Source organism: Cyclospora cayetanensis, unplaced genomic scaffold (assembly GCF_002999335.1).
Source record: "Cyclospora cayetanensis isolate NF1_C8 unplaced genomic scaffold, CcayRef3 CcayRef3_contig_12, whole genome shotgun sequence".
NCBI classification, from domain to species: Eukaryota; Apicomplexa; class Conoidasida; order Eucoccidiorida; family Eimeriidae; genus Cyclospora; species Cyclospora cayetanensis.
The window spans coordinates 214910-234817 of record NW_020312059.1 but is presented as its reverse complement, the minus strand read 5'-3'; the positions used below and the strand labels follow the sequence as shown (position 1 = coordinate 234817).

General features: G+C 53.8%; 1 protein-coding gene across 1 annotated transcript; it reads left to right on the top strand.

Moving 5' to 3' along the window:
- The first annotated feature begins 3849 nt into the window (after positions 1-3849).
- On the top strand, positions 3850-16983 carry LOC34618198. Its single transcript, XM_026336290.1, has 15 exons — positions 3850-3955; positions 4244-5071; positions 5355-5510; positions 5666-6084; positions 6547-6859; positions 7100-7482; positions 7778-7865; positions 8104-8622; positions 8925-9395; positions 9538-9920; positions 10515-12113; positions 12758-12963; positions 13233-13741; positions 14102-16428; positions 16492-16983. The coding sequence occupies exons 1-15, from the start codon at positions 3850-3852 to the stop codon at positions 16981-16983; spliced, it is 8799 nt and encodes a 2932-aa protein (XP_026192075.1).
- Positions 16984-19908: the final 2925 nt, after the last annotated feature.

Sequence of the window (19908 nt, the reverse complement as noted above, 5' to 3'; positions counted from 1 at the left end):
GGGCCCTCATTGATTTCCGGAGCAAGCCTTCGTTTGCATGAACGGCTGGGCTGTAACCTTGGCACGTTTGGCTGCTTGCATGGTGTTCTTCTTTGAATCATCTTTCGTTTATGCTCTATTTATTGCGATAGAATGTTTCCTCAGGATATTTCTCACACCATCTCGCTTTGTGTAGGACAAACAATCTTCCTTTCTCAGTACGGAATAGGACAGTTTCGACACTAGGAAAAACTATCCATTTTTTCTGTTCCGCTTATAAGTCCCATCTCTTTTTGTGGGATGTGTCTTGGTAACTCGAAACTGAGCGTTTTTTCTACTATCAGAGGTTATGGTAAACAAAGATTCTCAGCAACCAGGACGATAGTGGAAAGGTGGAAGAATTCATATTGATAGCGTAAATAAGAGGGTATGGCTTAGGGGAGAACCCATGTGTTGGCTTTTACCAGACATTAGCTCTACGCGGGGCCATTTAAACTTGATTTATAGGTAAAAGCACCCATGACTGCACAAAACTAAAACTTTTCGCGTGCAGCATCATCCCTACCCTCCCAAGTCGTTGCTGCCTTTACAGGTTGTTATAACAGCATAAAGCCGATGGAGCTTAAGCTTGCAGACCCTAGTGGGTAGACCATGAGATGAATAAAGTGATGAGCTTTGTCTTATGAGCAGCGATACGTATGGTCACAGCACAATGCTACAGCTTTCCCCTAATATGCGACTTCCTCCTCCCTCTTCTTGATCTTGGCACCTCGTCCAGCATATATGTATGCTTTTAGACCGGAAAACTATCCATCCAGTAGCCACTTTGGATCCCCATTGCTGTAGATCTCTCTTGCCCTACAGTGACACTGCAAAGCGACTCACTTTGTTTGCATACTATAGGATCCTTCTATCAGAGCAAACTGAAAACTCACCGAATATGTCTTAAAGCCTTTAGCAACAGAGCTTTCAATATCAACATATCCGCGAAGAGATACGGCAAATACGGTGACCCTGCTAAGTAGCTGGTGGAACGGTTTCGCCGTGTTGCAGGCGCATGTGATTAGCACGATACCTTCGTCCTTGCACCAATATATATTCCATCCATCAACTTAGTGTGAATCCTTGATATATCTTTCGAGAAGCAACAACAGAAACAGGCACCCTGCATGGGGTCCTTCTCCATGGCTGCCTTCACAGCACATAACCCAGTCATACCACGGCGCATCCCGAGTTGCCATTTCCCCATATTGCAGACGGTATGCTGTATTAAAGGTCACCATCATACGCCTGAATAGTCGTCATCTGAACAATAATGGCACCTCAGCTTGCTTACGGCCTGCGGTTCTCAGTTGCTTCGCATGAGTACGCCATATCTTAGAGTCGAAGTTTCTTTCGTTTCGCACTGTCAGTTTATTTACCTTTCATTTCTAACAGAGCGCCGGTCTTCGTTAGATAGTCTGTTCTGCAACGAAGCACATTTGTGCTACCACTGGCATCAGTGGCTGTACCTAGCGTAACATCCAGCACCAGGTCCCAAGTTGTCCTTAGGAAAGGCCCAGTAATATACGGGAGAGGAGATCAGCAGAACATAAATTAGTATCTACGGGAAGAATTGCATTTGATGGAATTCAATCTTTGTAGCGGAAAATGTGTTAGAATTTCAACCTGTCTGCTGGCGAACTACAGAACACTGCCTCGAAACCCCAAAACACCTTTACCATCTCCCAACTGCATAACCAAAGTCTAAAGGTCTAGTCTTTGCTTTGCTTTAACCCGTGTACCACTTCGCAGAAGCAGCAAAGAGAACAACATGTGCCAGTATGAGGCAGTGTGTACCACTCCTCTGATGGCCTCTACAAATAAATGTCCCTTAAAAGAGCTCCGTTTTTTTCATTCCTTCTTCCCACAGTTGTACGGCTAGCGGATAGGTGTTTCAGCAGGGGCTCAAATTGCTGCATACCTTGAAAACTTTGGGCAATCGCAGAAAGTCATATGGTGTTAAGTTCAACGGATGGTCTCCCTAGGGCACCCCTCAAGTCGAGACTCAGTACAATCTTGCCAAATAATTGTCTTCGCTTAAAGGCTCCCCCTTTCTCGTGCCCTTTCTCTTAATAGACTCGAGAATAAAGAATAGGGACCACTGGGGACGCGTAGCTGCACCCTTCAAGCAGTCCGATCATCCAGAGCTAGCTGCACACAGCACTTAGTACATGAGCCTGCAGCATTGCAGATCATATTGTCGGGATAATTGCACTCTGCAGTAAGCAAGATATCCAAGCAGAGAGGCCAAATTATTAGCTTCGGACTAGTCCTTGCTTAAAAATAATTAGTGTAATCGAAAACTACCTAGTGTAGGTTAGCCCGCTTCTTCTTGTGACTAGCTTCTCAACTACACAACATGCATTCGTATGGTACAGGACGTGTTCTTATATTCAATATTCAGAAGATAGGAATTGCTAAATCATACAATCAATAATATGCGGAATGCTAATTGAATATAAGTAGTGCAGTAGAAACTGACCTAGGGCAGCTTTCTCCCCAAGCATATGCCCTATACTTGCTCCTAAATCAATTGAATGCTTTAAAGTGCCCATACTAGTCAAAGCGCTCACGACGCAAGCTTTAAGGCAGACGTGGGGTCAGCCGACCGGTGAAAGCAACTTGTGGTGTGGGATACTATAGCCGATATCCCTCCTGTGATGCTGATGGCAGCATGGACTCCCGACGCGTCTTACTGGCAGAGCTGTGCACGCATATTTCTGGCTAACTCGCCCGCTGTCTCTAGGGTTTTATTGCAACTTCTGAATCTGTCCACCCGTTACAGTACAGAACACTCGGCAAAATGATCGGAAAGCACTTCACACCACGGTTTCCTTCAAGTAACGCTATTGCTTTCATGGCGGGTGGAGTTAAGTAGCTCCACATGTGCTGCTTTTGCAGCCGGTTAGTTTAGAACCTCATTGGCTTGCACTTGGTTGCACGTTTTCACTTGCGGCCTTTGTCATAACACTTGTATGACACCGGCGCGTACAGGCGGTGCGGGCCCTGTAGCTCCCTAAATGCTGGCAACGATTGTAGTATATCATTCTATTTCTTAGTATTTTAAGCATATATATACGCCTTAACGACCAGCCCCCTTGGGGCCCCCCGCAGGAGGGCATTAGTAACCCTGGAGGGAGGCGGGGGACTAGGCTTGTGCTCTTCCTTGCAGTGCAGCGAATTTCCCTGTCAATATTGTTGTTGCTGCCGACGTTTTGTGTCGTTTTTGCATCCTGGCTGGACCTACATCTGCCCTTTTCCTCTGCTTCTAGCCAGAGGGGCCCCCGTGTGCCTGCTGTGCTGAAACGCGTGCTGGCGGATTGTGTTGGGGGCCCCAGGGCGTCTCACGTGGGTCCCCAGCGAGAGCTGTCTTGTGTCTCCATTTTACTTGGCCCTTCTGCCTCCCGCTTTCAAGGAGGCTCCCTGCAGGCTCTCCCACGACCATCGAATGCACCGTGAACGCTCCTGGGCCTGAACCAGCTAAATAGGTACTTCATAGGGTGGCCCCTCCGGCTGACCTAGGCAAAACTGGCTTTTGCTGTCTTTGTTGCTCTAGGTCGATTCTACTTGCCCCTTTTTAGCGGGCTTCTTTACGGCCCCCGGAGAAACACACACGGCGGGCAGGGGCCTCTCCGGTGCGTTTCTCCTTGACTTTCTTTGAAAAGAATGACACCGAAGGAACAGCATCAGCAGTCACAGCAGCAGAAGTGGCAGGCGGATGGATTGGCATGGAGGTACATATATCAGCAGGAACGTTTTCCGCTTTTGTTCTTCCCCTGATGGTATGTTAAAGCGTCCCCACCTAGTGTGCTGCAGCACCTGGAAGCCATGGAGCCAGAGGCCTACTCTAAAGATGCTTCATCAGCACCACCAGCAGGGCAGCAGCGGTGTATTTACAGCTCTGAAGTGAGCGGTATCAGCAGCCACGGCAGCGGTAATACTGTGGATCTCATGCAGCAGCAGCAACAGCAGCCGCACGCCCCTGCACCTCATTCTGCTCTGTTGTTTCAGGTGGCCTCTGTTCTCTATGAAGAGGCTTGCCAGCAGCAGCACTATGAGCAGCAACAGCAGCTGCGGCTGTTGAAGGCAGCTCGCTGTCTTCACCGTCGGCTGCTGGCAAGTGGGGAGGCTCCTGTCACTTCATCGGGGAACCCCTTGGCGCTAACCGATCGTTCCCCATTTTTCCCTAGGGATGCTCTTCTTTATCCGTACCATGGCAAAGAGTGGGGGCATTCTGGGATTCCTGAGGAGGCTTTTGCACCCGTCAGGACCTTCCTGCTGCACCTGCTGGTGCTGCTGCAGGGGGCCCCTCAGGGTTCTTCCCGGGTGTCTTCTTTGCATCAGTTGCAGCAACTCTGCATGCCCAAGCTGGTGCCTCCGCAATCCCTGCTGCTGCAGCAGTTACGACATCTGAGGCCCCGTTTGCTGCAAATGGAGGAGGCATCGTCGGCGGACTGCAGAACCAAACGCTGCGCTTGCGCAGTCCGCAGTTGCTGTTGCTGCCACAAAAGTCACAGTGACAACGGCCATGACGCATGTCTTGGTGCAGACGGAGTGGAGGCTTCGGCTTCTATGGTGGCTCTGTGCGCAGCAGCAGTGGGGCCTCCGCGCAGCAGAGTACCGCCATTCGGGGTTCGCCGAAGTCTTCTTCTGTCCTTGCGGGATATTAAGAGGAAATCGGAGTGCTTGCTGAGTTGCCCGGTAATCCCTTCGATGGCGGCAGCCTCTGCAGCGGCAAGGAGAGCGGCGTGGTGGAGTCTGGATGCCGTTTCCCTAGCCGCGGGGTGCCCAGAGACGGGTGCATGCGTAGCAGCAGCAGTGACATCAGCGGTAGTTGGAGCCGGTGACGCAGATCCGTGGAGACGTGGCTTGGGGGCGATCCCCGAGTCTCTGTGGTTCGCTGCCGCTGCGCGTTTTCAGCGCGTGGTGAATGTTTGGGGTCACCAGCAAATGCCTGAAGAGGAAATGCGTCTGATAAGTCTCAATCCACACCAGCAACACATTGTTAGAGACCCTGCTGCCGTCTATGTCGTCCGATTTGTGCACTCCGGTAAGCTGCCTATTGGATTACGGGATGCGAAGGCAGTTGGCAGCAAGAAGGGTAGTCTCACAACCTCAGGCTGCCCTGCCGTTTGTCCGTTGATCCACACGCTGCGTCTTTCCTCGAATCCTTTCTTCCGTTGTTTTGTGTTTGGATCCGTCTCGCCGGCCGCCTAGCCCTCCATGCCTTTCCGCAACCTTCTTACGGCGAGCCGTTCGTTGCCACCCCTCTTCCTCCTTCGCCTTTCAGTAAGGTTATAGGAAGTTTCTTCTGTTTCCTTTTTTCGCATCAGGGAGCGTCCTGCTGACTGGCGGGGTGGATGGCTTGATCAAGGCCTGGGAAGTGAGCACTGGGCAACTGTTGTATTCTCTGTTGAAGCACGACGGCGACATTACCGATTTATCAGTCCATCCTAACGACTCCCTTGTTGCGTCTTGCTGCGGCAGCGGTCCGTCCAGCGCACGTACCCTGCTATACTTCACCCCTCTTTAGCCGCTTCCCGCAAAGGCGTTCTGCACACCAGTGTCTCCACTAGCAGCAGAAGCCTCTACAGCAGCCGTAGAACAGGAATGTGTCTGTGTCGGGCGCCCTGTTGTGGTGCAGGCAAAGTGCGTTTGTGGCGCTTGCTGCCCTCCTGGTGGCTTAGCGTGGGCTGCATAGACGCGGGCAGTCGAGTGACCCTTGTCAAGTTCCTCACGGCCTCATCTCCTGCCGGAGTTGCCGCTGCAGCAGAAGCCGCAAGGAAGGCGAGCTGTACGTCCTCTGACTCTCCTGATGCGGCTGCCGCTGCAGCCACAGCGGAAGCTGCGGCAGCCGTCGCAAAAAGCCGTGAGGAAGCTGAGACGGCAGCAGCCGCTCAAGAGCTCCTTTTGGTGTGCAGCGACAGAGATCTCCGCCTATATTCCCTTCAGCAGCTCCTAAGCAGCAGTGCGGGAAACCCGGGGGGCCTCCTGTCGGTGGAGCCTCTCCAGCGCTACCCATGGGGCCCTGCCTTTTTTCCGCATGCGATTGACACTACCAAGGTGTGTGGTTGGGGAGACAGTTCGCGTTTATCTCCTAGGTTCCTCGGTTGTTATCTCCTAGTTTCCTCTGCTGCTCCGTTGCTTCTTTGTCGCCGAGCTCCTCGGTTCATGTGCGCGCGCATGTGTGTGTCAGTCTGACTTGGCTTTTCTTTGCGTTGCCGTTTCCGAGCCGGCGCCTCTGGCTGCGCGCACAGCCCTTGTGTTTGTGTGGATGTGTATCTGTGCGCCTTGCGAGTCGCCGGCTTGATAGCGTCTCTGTTGCGGCCGCTTCTCATGGCGACGCGATGTCTCTTCCAGCTTTGCTCCCTTCATCTCTGCCTTCTATTTTTATTCTGGAGGCGCAAGAGTCGTTGGCTCGGGAGCACGCAAGTGCTGCCTAAGTTGTGCATACGCCCTCAAAGAATGCGGAAAAGAGGCGTTTCCCATGATGTCTAGTGGGGTGTCTGCCGGGTTGCTCTGCAGGTCGGCTGTGGTGGCCCTTGGGGGCACCTGGTCGCTCTTGGATTAGACGAGGATTCTTCAGCTGAAGAAAGCAGCGACGAGGATGGGGGCCCCTCTTTTTCCTGTGTGGGGCCTCGCCGACTGCGGCGTAGGAGCAGCAGCATGGTTGTTTACCCAGGTTCCGCTCAGCAGCAGCAACAGCAGCAGCAGCAGAAGAAACGGCCGAAGCGGCGCAGCAAAACGCTGGTGTTCGCCATGCCGTCTGCGGCGGACCTTCCCAAACTAAGAGCTGCCGCTGGAGCCGACATTTTCCCAGTCTTTGCGGATCTTTCGTGTCTGTTCCACTATCCCCACTCTTAGCTCTCTGATCGCTGCCGCCGCTGAATGCCGTATTCGGTCCCTTGCCTATATTGTGGTGCCGTAATTTCGAGGCTCCTTGCTTTTAAATCCTTGCACTGCGCTGTGCCCTCCGGCGCAGTCCACCACACAAGTGGAGGACCCCTTTTGCTTGTTTCCAAGTGCTCGGGGTTTAAGGTTCGCGGTTTTCTGGGATGCTTGCGTTGCCTCTGCGCAGCTTACCATGATGCCTTTCCTGACGTCTGCTTCGCCAATGGCTCCTCCGACCTTGCCACTGCTTCAGACGACGGCGTCTTGCTGCTGTGGCGGATCTCAGCAGCTGCTGCTGCTGCCGCTGCAGATGCAGTACAGGCCGCAGCAGAAGCAGCAGAGGCAGCAGCAGCCTCGGCTGCTGCTTCCATGGGCTTCCAGGCGGACGATGGTGGCGCTGCTGCTGCTATGGCAGCAGCAGCAGCAAGTAGCAGCATGACTTACGGTTCTCTTTCTCTTGGGAGCCCTGTCCTGGAAGCGGCAAAGATTAAAAGGATAAGCCTTGTGTCGCTTATTAGGGAGCGTCTGGCCTCGAATTTCTACTCGAAGGCGAAGCCAGGAGACTCGTCTGCAGCATCCAGGGGGGCCTTGGGTCAAAGAGACAGCAGAAAAAGCCAACGGAGTGAGCGTCTCGGCATTAGGTTTGAATAAGCGATGTATTTCCTATTAGCTTATGCTATCTCGATTTCCTGGCTGGACGTTTAAAGTGGTTTTGGGGGGTCCTCCATGCCTTTTGTCTCTGCGTCCTTCCTCCTGTTTCATGCTTCCCTCTGAAGCCCCTTCGCTTTTTGGATCCTCGCAACCTTCATCTTCCAGTATCTCATTTTTGCGCCTTTCCTTCCCCGCAACTTCGTTGGATACACAGACCTCCTTGCAGTTCCTTCCATGCACACAGTCATCTCCAGGTTTAGGCACACTGGAAGCAGTGCGTCTTGCCTGCCCTACGAATGCGCGTTGCTGTAGGCTGTCACAGGCGTGGAGACGGTCCCCTCTCCTCCGCATACCCCTCTTCGTCAGGAGAATCCCTCAGCGATGCCTCAGAGGGCCGCGCTAACAGAGCCACCCGCCTCCTCCATTCGAATGCCTGTCCGACTGCAGCTGGATCTTGCCACTGCTGCTCGCAGCACAAGCACGTCAGCATGTGCGGCTGCTGCTTCGAAGCAGCAGCCGCAGAACCAGCCACAGTGGTAGTAGCAGCAGCAGCCACTTCTCCTCTGGATTACGGAGTTTGTGGGGTCTGCTTCTCGTCTAACGATGCGCTCTTATGCATTGCAGACAAAGTATCGCCTGCCCGTCGTGGCGGCTCTCGAGGAACCCCTCAGTCCCCTGAGTTTTGTGTTCCACTAGATTGCGGAGTCTCAGTCTTCTGCTCGACAACAGGGCATCGTGTAGGCGACGCCCTTCACGGAACCCTGAAGCGCTCTGTTTCTCTCCTGAGGCCTCACCCTGCTACTCCAGACATCTTGTTGGTGGCTTCGTACGGCGGAGATGTGTGCCTCCTCTCTTTAGCCGACGCAGGAGCTCTCGCGAGTTCTTCGAGGGAAGCCGTCTGTGACGGACGGCTTCCCAGAAGCACCGCAGTCAACTGCTCCGTGCTCAAGAGGCTGCGACTAGGAACGCAGTGCTGCTGGCTCGAAGGAGAGTGGGGCCCTTCAGGATTTGCTGCTGCCTTGGCGCATCGCTTTGGATGCGTCTCCTTCTTCGGATGCGGTGAGTGTCGAGGGTGCTGTGGTGGTGCTAGTTGTCACAGCGCAGTTGGACGCGGGGCTACCCGCGTTTTTCGCGCTGGCATTTCTGCCTCGATCAGAGTATCGGCTGTCTTGAAGTCTCGCCATGCGAGGCAGCAGCAAGCAGCAGCACGTCATTGCGTGTTGTTGGCTCTCCTGTGACGCTGTCATTGGGTGTGGGCGTGCGGGGGTTAGGCCCTGCATGTGATCCTTGAAAGCCTTGCTCCTGCAGGGTCAGCAGGCAGGGCGAACTCTCCATGTCTCTTGTTGTGCGCTGTCTGTCAGGAGAGATGCCTGCCTCTGCCGCCACGCTGAGAGAACAGTTTCTCTCCACCGAGTTCGTATCCACCACTGAGACGCCTCAGGGGGCCCTCATAGACAGCGGCAGCGGCCTGCCCCTCCCACTGCTTCCCCGAGGGGCGCTCCTCGATGCGGGGGGAAGGAGCTATCCCTTTCACTTGCAGCCACCTCCCCCTTGTGTCGAGTCGCTGTCCATCGGGTGTACAAATACACACTTGTACGCTGCGTGGAGACAGCTCTGCTGCTCCTGCACCAGCAGCAGTAGCAGCAGCAGCAGCGGTGCCGCCAGGATCAGGACCGCTCCAAACCTCCAACTCCTGCCTTGCCGCTGTTGCCCCCCCCCAGACGCATGCACCAAGTGTCTTGTCTGTGGGGTTCCCTCCTGCGAAGGGAAGCTCGCCGTCCGCAGCAGCAGTAATCGCGGCACAGCCTTCGAGTCGGCTTTCCCTACTTCCGGTAAGAGAAGGCCCTCAGAGAGCTCGCCAGTGCCCTTGCTTGCACCTGCTGTTTCCGTGTCATTTTCCTCTTCTTCCTCCTTTCTTCCTCACTGCATGCAATATTTCCTCTATCGCTGCGCCTCCATGTGCCGCCTCTGTAGGTGACCCTCGAATGGACTGGTGTCGCACAGCCGCTGGACTTCGCCGTCTGTGGCGGCAACTGCCAGCGGATGCCCTCTTGTTACGCACTAAACTCTCTCGCCAGCTGCTCCAGCTAGCAGCAGCAGCTCACGCAACTGCGAAGGGGCCTCTTGACAGCATTTCCCAGACGCTCAAAGCCCTAGCGGTTGCCTCGCAGAGGCAGTCATCGTTCGCGCAATGGGGCACCCCCCTTGGACACCCCTCTCGCTCACCAACACCACGAACACCAGCACCAGCACCAGCAGCAGGGGGTCGGCAGTATCTCTATGAGGGCTTTGGGGACGTCGCTGTCTCTGATCCACACCGCCGCTACGCCATCCTACTCAAGCACAGACTGGAACAGGTACACAAGCGCTGCTGCCGATACTGCAAAGCTGCTGCGCACAGGGCAGCAGCATGGGTTGTAAGATCATAGTTGCGGGTCCTGGCCTTTGCTTCCGTATTCTTGTCAATCACGACGTTTTTTATTTCTTCTTTTATGCTGGTGTGTGTGTATGTATCTGTGTGTGTGTGTGTCTGTATGTATGTGTGTATGTCTGTATGTATGTGGCTATGTTTCTGTGTGTGTGCTTGTGTCTATGTATGTGTATGTGTGTGTATGTATGTGTATGTATGTGTATGTATGTGTATGTATGTGTATGTGTGTGTATGTATGTGTATGTGTGTGTATGTATTTTATGTGTATCTGTGTATGTATGTATCTGTGTGTGTATCTGTATGTATGTATGTGTGTATGTATCTGTATGTATCTGTGTGTGTGTGTGTGTGTGTGTCTGTATGTGTATGTGTGTGTATGTGTGTGTATGTATGTGTATGTATGTATATGTATGGGTATGTGTGTATGTATGTGTGTGTATCTGTATGTATGTATCTGTGTATGCATGTGTCTGTGTATGTATGTATCTGTGTGTGTGTGTGTGTGTGTTTGTGTGTATAGCGTGCCTTGTGGGATGCGCAGCGATGTACTCCTAATGGGAACATAGAAATCTTACGAGGATATGCACGAGCAGTTGTTGCCTCTCGAGAGGCCCCCCTTCTTGTGCGGGCTCCTCTGGAGATGGGCTGGGGACGCTTGCAGCAGCAGCGGCAACACCAGGGTGGTGTTTCTACTGTTCGAGGCATCGGGAGACGAGAGGCTTTAGACGCTATTCCCTTCTCTCGTGCGACAGGCGAATTCGAAGATGAGCCAGCAGTTGCCGCAGGGGGCAGGAGTCGCGTGCAGCGTACTGCTGCTGCCGCTGCTGCTTCACGGCGGAGTAACCGTACAGCAACAGCAGCAGCGAGTGGACGCCGCTTGCGTGGAGGCCCCTCTTCTGCAGAGGCAGAGGAGTCTGTTCAAACCACGGGTAGACGCCAGAGGCTGGTGGGAGGGCCCCCTAGGAGGTCTGAGAGCTCATCACCGAGTAGTGAAAATAATCCCAGAGATGCACAGTGGGGAGCTGATATGTTGTCTCCCCATAGATATCGCAGGGTTCGGCTCGACTCGACTTCTTCCTCCGCCTCCTGCAGCAGCAGTACCAGCACAAGCAGCAGCAGCAGCACAAGCAGCAGCAGCACGAGCAGCAGCAGCGAGACGGATGCCAGGGGCTTCTCGATGCGTGGGCTATCCGTTACAGGAGCAGCAAGAGCAACAGGAGCAGGAGGAGTGCCAGTCACACGACGCCGCAGAGGAAGGCTCCGTCGCAGCCTCGTAGAATCCCCCCCTCCAGAGGAGAGGGGGCCTAGTCAGCGCCGTAGCTGCCGTCTCGCAGGCACCTCCGCTGTGGATGCCATGGCATTGTTAGCCGATCCCTCGGTTGCAGACAGCAGCAGAAGAGAGCTGCTACGCTTAGCAGATCCGGACGAGCTAAAATTGGCCAGAAAACACCTCACGCTGCTCCGCAGGCGAGAGGCTGCTGCGGCAGCAGCAGCAGACAGCAGCAGACTTCCACCGCAGCGGATCGACGTCGTTTCTCGCTGTCTCCATCTTCGGTATGCTGGGATGCTTCCCTTTCCTTCGGGGAGCCTGATGCCGGTGAAGGAGCTGTTAAGGGTGCAGCAGCAAGCTGCTGCTGCTGCGACACAGGCAAGCCAAAGCGGAGTGACGCAGCAGCAGCAGCTGCTGCTGCACTTGATACAGCAGCAGCAGCAGTGGATCCGTATCCCCTCCAGTAGCAACAACAGCAACAGCAAGGAGATACCAGCAGGAGCAACGCGAGAAGCGGAAGAGCACGTGGCAGCCGGAGCAGCCTCGCGAACCGAAAAGCCTGTTGCAGGCTGCCTTATCTGTTGCCAGGCCCACAAGTGCGCCCTTTGCGGTGCTCGCGGCACTTCTGTCTCCTCTCCCCCTCCGTCTCAACGGGAAATACAGCTGGGAGAGCTCGTGGGGCCCTTTCGAGTGTATGCGGAGGACGATACCAGCAGCGGAAGCAGCAACGTTGCGCAGCAGCCGCAGCACAGGTCGGGTGCAGGCGGCTTATGGCTCCACATCAGATGTCTGATGAGCATCTCTGGCCTGCAAGCAGATAGGCATTCGCGAGGCTTCTTTAACCTAAAGGTGAGTGTGGTGTTGGTGGCACTGTGCCGCTTCTTCTGGCATTTCTCTTCGGTTCCTTTTTTCTCCTGTGTTCGTGGGTGCCGTCTTTGTGGACGAACTGTGTCTCCTCTCTCGGCCTTCCTCGCCGACCCCTCCGCTTCAGACGCTTAGTCTGAGGCAGTGCTTCGCCGCCAAGCACGTCTTTCTTAGTCCTAGCTGCATGCCTCGCAGCGCAGTGCAATGCCTCAGACTAAGCGTCTCATTTACATTGTGCTAGCCGCTGAATGTCTCCCACGACTCGCTTCTCCGCGCTGCAGAGGGGCGCCGGGGAAGGGAGTGACGAATTGCTAAGACCGATAGTATGGAGTGGGGAAACGCGAGGGGGGATGCAGGTGCATCATAGCCAGTATCAGTGGAGCCGACTACTTGAGAGGAGCTACTATTCCGAAAAAGCCGGCCGTGTGCACCAAGTGTGCTTGCCAGTTCGCTGGAAGGCAAAGGTGTTTTATGAGCGTGTGTTGGGCTCTGTAGGGATGTGTTCGGCAGGGTCATACTCTACAACAGTGTGGGTGGAACGATGCTTCGTTGTTGCTGTGTGCAATGTTGTTGTATACATATATGTATATATGTATGTCTCTCCTCTGCCGCCATTGCCTTTCTCGCAGGAGTTGGTGGCTACGGCTGTAAAGCGCCGCTGTGGACACTGCGGCTTAGGGGGGGCTGCTGTTCAGTGCTGTGCTCCTGGATGCCTCCTGTTCTTCCACTATGCCTGCTGCTCTCTCGCGTACCTGGTGCCAAGCCTTGCGACCGAAGGCGCTACCAAAGGAACTATCCCAGACCCTCTCTACTTCGGTAGCTACTTGTGTCTTGCGTAAGCTGCCGCGAAAGGGCGTCGCTGCTCTTGGCCGTGTTGTTCGTTTGGGGGCTTGTGCTGCGATGAACGTTTTCCTGCAGCTGTAGATAGAAGCGCTGAGAGAGTAGAGCCGCCGCAGGAGTTAGAATATGCCCATTCATAGCTTCTCGACGCTGCGTGAGGTGTGAATACGCATACATCTATGCAGAGCCATGGATGCATGGTTGCATTGAAATGCATCGGTTGCGCTTTTGTTCGGGTCCGTGTGTTTGGCTTTGTTCCGTCAGCTGTCGAGCGCAGAGAGGCGCAGGAGATGCTCTCTCTCCGTATCTCTCAGGAGATGTCTTGCGCAGCGCTGCCCTTCGCTCGTGGCTCATGGGAGATCATCGATGCAGCAAGGCGAGCGACAGTAGCAACGGAAATGTGCAGCGACAGAAACAACAGCAGCACAGCAGTAGCAGCAGCAGCAGTAGCAGTAGCAGCAGCAGTAGCAGGGTCACTAGCGTAGGCAGGCGCTGCCGTGTCGTACTACGTTCTTTCAATCAGCATCGGGAGGAAGCTCCCCGTTTGGACGCTGCAGGAGCAGTGACAGGAGGAGAAGCAGGAGGCAGCACTTTCCCGTGTTGTTTTAGCAGCCCTGCTGGGGTTTATGTGCCGCAGCTGGGAGACATTGTGAGGTACTTTCCTCAGCTGCATCAGCAACCTCCGCTGCAGCACGATCGTTTGCAACTCTGGTCACCCCACTTGTTCTCCGCATGCGACGCTTCGGTGCTGAGCGTCGCCTATGACATGCCCGGTGAGCAGTCTCTTACAGCACGTTGTCTGCGGATGCCCCCTAGGGAATGCGAAAACGTTTTCGGTGCTGCCTTTGGGTTCTACTCTCTATCCTAGCTGATGCTCTGCACTTACAGCAGACTTCTCCGTACGCAAGCATCCTTCTGCCGTGCTTGTTAACCTGCTGCTAGTTTATGGGAGTCTAATGACTTGTGCGTCTCTCGCTTCATGCGCACGCACTGGGCCCCTTCGTGTGGCCTCAATCAAAGCAGCACTCAGTAGGGGCCTTCTTGAATGGAAATAGCGGAACTGCCTCTCCGTAGTATGCGGTTTTGCTCGATGTCTAGTACGTGTGGCTGGACGTCTGCATGTGCGCCTTCAGGCCTCCCCGTTGAGGACGAGCCGCTGCAGGTATCAGCCGTTGTGGAGCTGGAAGTGTTGTCTCCACCCCACGCGGCAGGAGACAGATTTACGTTGCATTATTGTCCAGTCCCCAACGGGGCCCCCGACTGTCTCGTGCTGCTCCTAGACGTGCAGCGGGGACTTTACAGACTGCTGCTGCTGCAGCAGCAGCTAATCACACTGCAGAGAGAGCGTTTGCTCAGGGAGCAAGAGAGGGAGAGGCAGAAGCAGGAGCAACAACAACGGGAGGTGGAAGAGGGGGCCAGGCGAACACCCAGACGACGGGTCAAACGACAGTTCCCTGACGACGGCAGCAGTTCCTTTTACAGCAGCAGAAGGCAACAGCAGCAACAACAACAGGAGGACATCTCTTCTTTCCCTCGCATTCAGGTGTGGATGGATGGGAGGTACTATTCTGCATTCGTCCGGAGTATTAAGGCACCAGTCCCAGAAGCAAAGGAGACAGCTCGAGCTTTGCTGGCTGCTGCTGGCCTGCAGCAGCCACCGCATCAGCCCGACAAATCGCTGCAAGACAAGCAGCAGCAGAATTCTGCTGTAGAACCCGGCCGGACCCTTCCCTCAGGCGCTTCCGAAACCCGCAGACTTGCCCTCGCAAGCGCACTTCGAGCTGTTGTGGGGTCGGAGGTTTACCCTCACTTTGTCATTGACGCAATCAGTGGCGGGAGCGGCGGCAGCTGCGACAGCAGCCGGGGAAGCAGAGATAACGGGACTGTCTCAGTTGCTGCTAGCGATGTTGTAGCATGGCGGCACGTGGCCTCCCTGGGTTTCGAAGCCTTAGAGATTCAGTACTTATCGGAGGAAGCTTCCTCTGATGGTTCCCCTGAACCCTCAGGAGCTCCTCAGTGGCTCAGCCCTTGGGAAGTCGAGTTTCCACCTGGACCTCAGCGCACAGAGGAGCTGCAGCTTCAGCAGGTGCTGCAACAGTTGGAGTTCCCAAGAGAGAGGCAAACGTTTCTTCTGCAGCAGCTAAGCACGCTAATGGCAACACCAGCGAAAACTAGTAGGGACAGCAGTAGCAAGAACAAGGCATTGCTTTACGAGGCGTTTATAGAGGATATTCCTGAGTGGGTAGACAACACATGCAGCAGCAGCAGTCGCCATCCGCAGCAGCCCCCTTGGGTGTCAGCCTACTGGAAGGAGATAGCCCTGCCTGTTTCTCTCTCGCTCGTTCAGAGACGGCTACAGCATGGATACTACAGACGAGAGGCGGCCTTGCATTCCGATCTGCTGCTGGTGATCCATAACTGCCGGAAATTCAACGCAGCTGAACCCCTGTCGGTGCTGTGCAACGAACTGGAAAGACACATGTCAATGCTGCAGTTGCTGCCGCAACAGGAGGTGCAGCAGCAACAGCTGCAACAGCATATCAAGGAGCAGTACAAACTCACATGTCTCCTAGGCGCAGCTATTGAGCAGCAAGCAGCAGCAAATGTTGCCTTCATGGCTGCCCATGAGGCATGGCTGGAGCAGCAACACCAGCACCCGCAAGGGCTGCAGGACCAGCAGCAGCAACAGCTGGAATCGCCACACCAGCAGAAACAAGAGGACACAGGGCTTAAAGAAAATAGCAGCAAACACTTCTCTGCAGAGCCTCCGGATGCAACAGATACAGTAAAAGTACCAGCATCGAACACTGCTGGCAGGCCCTCCAGCAATTCGAAGAGCGGCAGGGTGGCTAATAGTACAGATCTTGAGAGGAATACCACCAGAAGCAGCAGACGTTTTGTTCATCTGGAGATGCACCTGCAAAGGGCCCGCCGCACCAGAAGGCTCGGAGCTGAAGGGCAGCAACAGCAGCAGCAGCAGCAACAGCAGGCAGAGGCGCAGGAACCGCCGCAACATGAAGGTTTAGGGAGGAGTCCTCCGCTGGACTCTAAAGAAAGGGTTTCTTCGGTATCTTCGCAATCTGTAGACCCTTCTGCCCCGTCTGTCAAGGCGAGTTCCCCCGAGGAGGCATTGCTGCACCAGCGACAGCAGAGCCAGACGCTCCTGCCGCCACTACAGCAACACAACCAGGAGTGGCCCGTAGCTGTCGCTGTCTCGTACGATGGTTTAGAAGAGCAGACTGGCATCTTGAGACCTCGCTCGTGCAGGATCCATGGGGATGACGATTGTAGTCCCATGGCGGCTGCTGAGAGTTTTTCGCTGCCGCCTGCGGAGGGTGATGCGGCCCCTTTGAGGAGTAAACGCCTCCGCTGCTCGTCTTCACAGCGGGAACCGTCGGAGAAGAGGCACGAATTGCAGCAACATCAGGAAGAAAGCGTTACTCACGCGGCTGGCGGCACTGTCAGCAGCCCCGAGAGTAGCAATGCTATGTCGCTGGAAAGGCCCTCTACTGTAGCCACGCAGCGTTCAAGTCAGCATGCGGTCCCAAGAAGACAAGGCTGCGGGGCAGGGCCTAGGATTCGGGGACATAGCGGAAGCAGGCGCTCTGGAGGCAGGAATTCTCAGCAGCATCAACTGCTGGGGGAAAACGATGGGGACAGAGGGCAGGGGAGCCCCCAAGAAGAGTGGGACGAGCTTCAACGCGCAATGGAATTAAGTCTTAGGACCTTTGAAGAAGAACAAGCGAGACACAAGCAGCAGCAACAGCAGCAGCAGCAGGTGGATGGGGGGGAGGGAGCACCAGGTGCCGAGGCTCGTAGCGAGCAGCCTGTTCATGTTGGTGGCACACCTTCACAGGTATACATGACGGGCTCTTCACAGGAAGAGGACTCGGAGGGACTTGTTGCTGCTGAGGGGGCTACGGTTTCAGTGGCAGGTGCAGCGGCACCCGCTGTATCCCAGCGGAAGGAAAGACGCGGGGGAAAACGAAGCCGGCAATCCCGAACTATGTACTAACGGACATGAGGAGACCCCTATTCGTAGAGCTTCGTGCATGCACACATGCACATTATGCGTAGACGCGCACACACCGTGGTTTTATAGCCACATCCAAAACTGGGTAGAAAAGTGCTCCAGTGGGTTGGGTCACATTCTTACAGCTGCATGCATGCACCCCACGAACCTCTGACGGGCGCCTGCAGATGACATCCGTGCAAGCGTTCAGTAAAGGCATGGGTGAAACACACTCCTGCACGCCTGAAATGCATACATTGCATGCACACCGCAAGTGTGTGCATTGAATGCAGTCCTTACAGACTGGAGAGTGTGCTCCGTCTCACTCCATTGCCTGTTGGCAGTAAAACGCGGATGCAGCAGCAGCCCGGACCGGCGCACAAACCGAGGCAGTCAGAAACAGCAGGAAAATCAGTGCTGCTTTTCTTAGCCATCTTTCTGAAGGTGCATTGTCTCCGTACTACTTGTATACGTTTGTCGAGCTAGAAAATAAACAGCGTGTGGCACAAGGATAGCCAACGTGCCCCCAGTTCGTCGAGCAACAAAGGCATCAACCAGTTTAAGTGGACAATGTTGCTGCCTAATTTATTTGCCTTCGAAGTGTATTCGGGTTTTACCTGACGTGCCAATAATGGTGCCGTTGCTTTTGTTTGCTTCGTGTCTAGACGTCTGCACGTTGCTCTGGTAGTAGGCGCAGCAGCTTTTGTTAGACGAAGGAATGTGTGTCCTAACCGTATCAAGCTTTTACAGTCTAGTGTGTCTGCATCTCTGCGGAGCCTCAAAAAGAAACAATGACCCCAAATCATACATGTATGTACAGATGCATTGTCCGTATAGTCGCACGTCCCTTCAATTTCCGCAAAGGCATAGCTGTACAGGCAGCCCCAAGGTCACCCCTTCATTTCCTGTCTGTCGTGAAAATGGCTTCTCCCGCGTTAAAGGGGGCAATGAATGCTTCTCATATTGAGCAAGAAAAAAGCCTTTTGCACGCAACAGCGGACTGGCAGGCATTTCCCTTTTCAGGCCACATTTGATTTGCTAAGGCCACATAAAGAATCCAACAAGAGAAATGCTGATATTTTGCGTCAAAAGGCAGCAATATTTAGGCGTGGCCCTTAATATTGTGTCCTTGGGCATTCCTTCCCTACATCGAGGGCCCGATTGTTCCACCCATCTGAAGAAGTGAAGCAACTGTCCCAGTAAACTAAATAAAGGCCTTGGAAAGAAAGGGGAGAAGGAAAGAGTAAGAAAACGCGAATAACGAAAAATACGACAGGCTTCCCTCCAAGCGCAACGCAAAGCGATCTTTCGCAAACCGATATTTGCCCGTCCCGCATCTCGTCTCTTCATGCTCATCCTAATGCCATTAAAAAAATAAAAATACCTTTACAGAGCGAACAGATCAAACAGAGAAACAACAGCAATCAGCAAAGATGAATGTGCTCTGAACAATTACAAGCACAAGGTGCCTGTGGTAAAAGAACAAAACTAATAGTCGAGCCCAGGAACCCGTCAGCAAAACGGGCACACACACTGCAGCTAAGTGGATCACCAAAAAGCTATGAAGGCAAGCAAACGTCGATCAAGTACATATACATACAATTCATGCATATGCTTTTTATCAGGTGTCTGCGTGTACTACCCAGTCCGTTTGACGTTGCGAAGGCAGCGAAGAAGCTAGTAGGATAGCTAGAGGCAGCGCAAACAACAAATAGCCTATTGGAGATACGCTTGCTGCTGATGCTTAGGCAAGCCATGGTGTGTTTTACCGCTGCTGCATCTTTGAAGAGACTGTGGGGCCTCCAAACCCAGTTGTCTCTCGAACTTCGACGTGGCAGACAGACACCTGCCAGAAATGGTTTGGTAGCCGACGCATCTTCCATGTAAAGAGCCTTACTCCTGTGCTTATGCACTCTAACAAAACGTAGAGATATACGTGGTGAGAGGCAAAGGGATATGATCCCAACGTAATAGGAGGAAAAGGCATACTGCGTGCCCTTTGGCTTCTGTCCATGTAGGGAGGACATATATAGATGGACTGGATTTGCATTTTTCTTGTCTTTTTCTGCTGCATCTGCTGCAAAAGTCTATCTTCGCGATTCACCGGTAATTATAGCAATGCCACCCCCAATGCAAACAAGTCGTGACTGGTAGGTGGTGGGGTCAGCTTTTGCGCTAGCCACCTATTAAGAAAAACAGATTTGATCCAGCGATACTTAGATTTAACAAAGCAGGTGTCTTCATCCAAGACGTAAAGCAGACTAAGAACTCCTCGGATGCTCCAGTCATTCGCCCAAGATGCGATCGTCTCTGGAGGTGGCACCGCATCTCTCCTCAGCTTTCCAAGGCTTCCGAGTAACGCACAGAAATAGGCAGCGGGAATTATCATTTTCTTCCCGTTATGGATCATTGGCAAATTCTCTGTTACCTGCATTGCATTCATCATGTTACCCCAGGGCATTGTGCATTTTGCAGCAGCAAGAAACTGCTTGTAGCATGCATGGACCCGCTGGGAGTGCTGAAGCTGCATTTCAGCAAACAAGATCCCATTCACCAGCTGTATCACCAGGTCCAAAGGGACTCCTGCTTGCTGGTTGTATGTGGAAGCAGAACGAAACGGTCCATCTCCTCTCAGCATCCACATGAACTGCTGGAAACTCACAAGATCGTTTTTTTTCAGAAGCAGGCTTTCAGAAGGCATACTGCGCACCAGTAGTGCCAGCTGCGCTGACTTGAGGCCCCTCTTCTGCACAAATGCCTGAATTTCCTTGAGGCAAAGCAAACGGACTGTGGCTGCCCGCACAACAGCAATGGCAAACTGCCAACGCAGCTTGTATCGTGCCGTACCCCTATGAAAAGCAGTCTCACTGGGCTCCTTGACGCCCAGTAATTCGTTCACGTCTCGTCTAAAGACAGAGATAGGGTCAT